The 4,936-nt window shown below is 34.2% G+C and overlaps 1 protein-coding gene across 1 annotated transcript; it reads left to right on the forward strand.

Moving 5' to 3' along the window:
* Positions 1–5: 5 nt before the first annotated feature.
* LOC132733585 (uncharacterized) lies at positions 6–1,209 on the forward strand (the record flags this gene model as incomplete). The annotated part of the gene is given in 1 exon segment (XM_060720247.1): positions 6–1,209. A coding segment is annotated over 1 exon segment (632 nt), but the record flags the coding sequence as incomplete, so codon positions are not given.
* Positions 1,210–4,936: the final 3,727 nt, after the last annotated feature.

The following is a 4,936-nucleotide window of genomic DNA, read 5'->3' on the forward strand; positions in this document are numbered from 1 at the left end:
TTTTCCCCTCCATGTTGACATGATGCGACACTGTGATGACATTGTCTCGATAGCCTTTGCTGAACGACTCGGAGGAAAGCCTGGATATAATCTGCTACTAGCTGCTGTTAAGAGCTCACTTCTCTTTACATTTGTAAATGGAGCAACATCCTATGCACCATATTGTGTTCTGCTTTTACATAGTCATTACACAGCTGGCCATTTTCACCAGTGTATGAAACAGACACTGTACAGCACACCTTTAAAAAACAGCAATAGAAATTTTTCAAGTGACACAAAACGAGAAATGGACCATATTGATGTTTTGAAAGGATTTAGGTCTGGTTCAAATGTTGATTCTGTGACGTGTAGAATGTCTTTGATAGATTCCCTCAACGAAACAAGACAAAACACTGATTCAAAACTACAGCAGAGTCAGGATAACGACAAACTCGGCATGGATGTGTCAGAAGTTGACCTAAACCACATATATCCTGTAACTTCCTTGATACTGAGAAGAAGCGCTTTGTCTCTTGAAGAATCACCAACACCATGTAATATCTACACCAAGGTTCCACTGTTACTACCACCAACAATACTTGATTCGGCAAGCAATGATGTCGGCAGATATCTTTTGGAAAGGTATTTACGAAATTAGAAACTTATAAAATTGGATGTTTCAAGTAGTGAAACATATGATATACAAGGTCCTAAAGACCTTGTGAATCGAGCCAAGAGAAGCAAAGGTGTTACAATCAAACGTACACAAAAGTCAAAAGTTGTTACAGCCAAATCAGAAAGGCAAGCAAAAGAAGAAAGAAGACAAAAGGAAGTAGAGAAAAAGACAAAATTAATAGATGCCTTCTCCTCGGAAAACAACGCCTGCCAGGCTCTGCTGAAACCGGACAGTTCAAAACCGAAGGTGTCAAAGTCTCTCAGCATTCAAAGAGCACTGAAAAGTTTAATTACGTCATGTTCTACAACAGTCCAACTGGATCAGTATATAGCACTGAACTTACCGTATATACCGAAGTCAATCACAAATGCAATGAAAATATGCACTATAGAATTTGCAGGTATGAAATTCAAAGTTGGTAACATCAAATCAGGTCAAGAATATTTGGTAATTGTTGAGAAAATGTTGACTGGATTATCTAAACAGTCAATTGTTTCAACGATTGTTGTGTGTGAGGAAAAATACAGCTTCACACCGGACGATTTCAAAGCAAACACCCGTGAGCAACGGAGGAGCAAGTCAGAAAAAGATGTAAGACATTTGAAAACTAGTGAACATATTCTCAGTGATGTTGTGTATGACAAGGATGTAATTACCAAAACTGAAACAGGCAAAAGACTGGTTAGTACATACCTTGCTAGAAATATAGGAAACTTGAGAATGAACAAAGATGTCGGAATAATAGTGGACAGTGAATTAATTGTCAATAAAACCTGTATATGCAGTCAAAGTTGTGAGTGTCCAGGGGATTACAGTGTACCAATCATTTGTAAATTTAGTGCTGACAATGAGGACCGCTGCGTTTCTGAAATGAGAAACATTAAACAAAGAAAGGGTGAAGCCGAGATGTCTGTTGCAGATTGGCTTATTCATTCTCAAAGTGAGATGAACACAGGAGATACTGCCGTGTGTTATGTTACGTCTGCTGACATTGACGCTGTGTATATACATTTATATGGTGTCTTATATGGTGTCAGCAAATTTTGGCCAAGACATGACGATGGCACATACAAAAACGACATGTTTGCTGTCTTACAGAAGACTGGGGTAAGGTTGACACATACAACATAACAGGAATGTTGTCACTGTTTGAGCACAGGTACAATGATCAATACATTGGTATGAAAATAGCATTTACTTTATGCCTAGGTGGAAATGACTTCATACCAAAGTTCCATGCCATATCCCATGAAACTGTATTGAAATATGATTGACAACGCCAATTTAAGAAATAATTTGTACAAAGCGGTTGAAGGGAAATGTGTCCTTAATAAAGAACTGTTCATCGAGTTGTTAAAAAACCTCTACACTCCAAAACGACTTCAAAATTCAAATGTTTCCTTCGATGATATTCGAGCTATCACCATTGGTAAAAAGGAAGACGCCAGTCAAAAGGCAGGTTTTAAAACGGCTAATCCAAAGAAATGGCTCCCACCACAGTCATCAATTGAAAGACTCGCTGAACTTATGCAGTTACAAATTTCGTATATGGAAACAGTTGGAAGTCATAGCAGTGTGCTACCCAACTTTGTTGAAAGTGGAGTTTTGAAAAGGAACTCATGTGGTGAAGTTGAGTATGACTTTGGGCCTGAAGCACACTTTGTGTCTCTCTGTGACCTCCCAAATATTAAACAGAAGAAATCAAAACGTCAGCTTGATGACACACCACAACACGGTGAACGTAGAAAGAGACCACTTACATCAACCCCAAGGTCAAAATAAAAACATCTATAAAACAAATTGATTTTTTTTAATTTCTCTGTATGCTTTACTCAAATGCAGTTATTTTTGTTTCCTGGTTTTGGGATTCATTTTTTCATGACAAATTAAATTCTTCAAAAAGGTTAAAAATGTAAGAATGTGAGTCACGGAAAATAATCTCGGTTTTACAAAAATGCTATTTAATATAGCATACTTTCAGTTCTTTGAATTATCTTGCTAGGTTATTTGTGTGGTGGTTTAAGCTGCTATTAATAACAAGCTTAATATTTATTGATGATGTACATGTATTTATTATAAATTCATGATTTTCACACAGGTTGCGAAAATAGTTTTATTTTTTCAAAGAAGAATCAATCAGGTACTTGCAAACTCTTCAGACATAGACAGTAATATTTGTTTTACTACATTTGTTTGGAATGCGGCATGCAGTACTACTGATTTATTTATTTGTTATATCAGTTTCCTTAACTGCATCTTTGTTTACTTAATATTCTAAACTGTAAAATACCTACAACTTTCTGTATTAAATCATGCATGTATTTTAAAACTGTAAAACTTAATGTTACACTATGACAGTTAATGGCTTTGTTATTATATTTGTAATCAGTTGTTTAATCTATATAAAACATATTTCACAGAATCAACATTATTTTCATTACTAAGACCTTATCTAATGTTGAGGTGAAATCAATCCACACTGACCACTGGTAAATGGCCATATTGTTTCTGATAAGAGTTGTATCGATAATGCACCATGGACAGTTTATAGTTCACGCCAGGGTTATAATAAGATATCCTGCAGAGCAGTAATTTAGATAAACAGTTACCTTCTACTAGGGAATTTCTGGCAAATGTGGGCCTATATTACAGAGTGTCTCCTCAAGATACACAACAATATGTCAGTGAACTAAGGACCAAAATAGAGGAATGTTTCCAAATCACAAGAAATCATCTCCAAACCACTTCATTAAGGCAAAAGCGTGATTACGATAGCCGCATCACCCAGAAAAAAAGTTTAAAGTAGGAGACCTTGTATACAAAAGACAGGCAAAATTGAAAAAAAAACTACAAATGCCTTGGGATGGACCATTTTTAGTCATCAAATTGTGTTTATCTTATTCAAAACAAATCAAAAACAGTTGCAGTACATCATGATAGACTTAAAATATGCCAGCTTGATAACAGCCAGATTCCAAAATGTACAAAACAAGTTTTTGTTAAATTAAAGCAAAAGGGGGTGTAATGAAAAGAAGAAAAAAGAGCAGTTCCAAACAGGAAAATAAAATTAATATTAAAACAAACATTAAGAAAAAGAGAAATAAAACAAAGAAAAAACAAAAACATTTGTATTCATCTCTATATCTATATACAATATATAAACTATTAATTATGGTAATAAAATAATAAGACAGAAGAAATAAAGTAATAGCTAAATCTAGAATACCGTATAAGTACTTTTTTTCTGCGGGAACTTTATTTCTGCTATTTCTGCGGTTTATAACGACACCGCAGATTTAAAAACCGCAGAAAATTAAGCCTTTTGCTATGTCTACATGTATGTCGGAATATGTCAACTACCTGTATTGTATAATTACATTACCATGTACCGTTATCAGCTTTTGTAGATGGGAATAATTTTTCTTTATGTACCCGTCTTGAATGAAATATTAGAACAAAAAGTTACTTTACTTGTTCTTTTTGTTTAAAAAAAATATCATGTTTGTATGATTTTCGCTCACCCTAAGCTTGATTTATTTTAAAAATAAAACTATTATAGTTTGACGGTTGCAATAAACATACCCTTTTGTATTTGAACAATATATTGTGTCTACATGCGATACTACCATTGCTTATTTTTCACACTTTTGACATATTTATACACATGCAGTATTACAATTAATTGTTGTCATTGCACGTTGTTGATTTTTGTTTATTTACGTTTTGTTTATTGCGTTCATTGAATGCCGACTTTCCTTGTTGATCTTGTTTGTCATATTTTATATACCGATACATGGTGATCACGATGAACACACATTATAAGTCGTCTGCATGTTTACCGGAAGTAATGTACATGTAACATCAACATATCTTGAAATGTTGTCTGTTTGTATCGGTTAATTTTGTAAAAATATCTAAATTAAAACGCAGAAATAAAAAACATCAATGCGAGAATGATGACACCGCAGAAATATGATACGCAGAAATTTAAAACCCCTTATTTTAACCAAAATCGCAGATTTTTCAGCCCACAGAAATAAGTACTTATACAGTAAATGAAATAAAAATAAAAATTTAAACAAGAGCTGTCGGTAGGACAGCAACGCTGGACTATTCTTAGTGCTTGATAGTAAAAAAAATGCTTGATACAGTTACCTCCTCCTGTTTACAGGTTGGGGTCATGATGGTGAACAAGTGTGCAAAGTTTGAAAGCCATATGTCAATGGACTTTGAAAATATTTGAACTATTACAAAAACTTTAACATAAATTCTAAGTCGAAA

Source organism: Ruditapes philippinarum, unplaced genomic scaffold (assembly GCF_026571515.1).
Source record: "Ruditapes philippinarum isolate M1 unplaced genomic scaffold, ASM2657151v2 ctg4499_1_1_1_1, whole genome shotgun sequence".
Classification (NCBI taxonomy): Eukaryota; Metazoa; Mollusca; class Bivalvia; order Venerida; family Veneridae; genus Ruditapes; species Ruditapes philippinarum.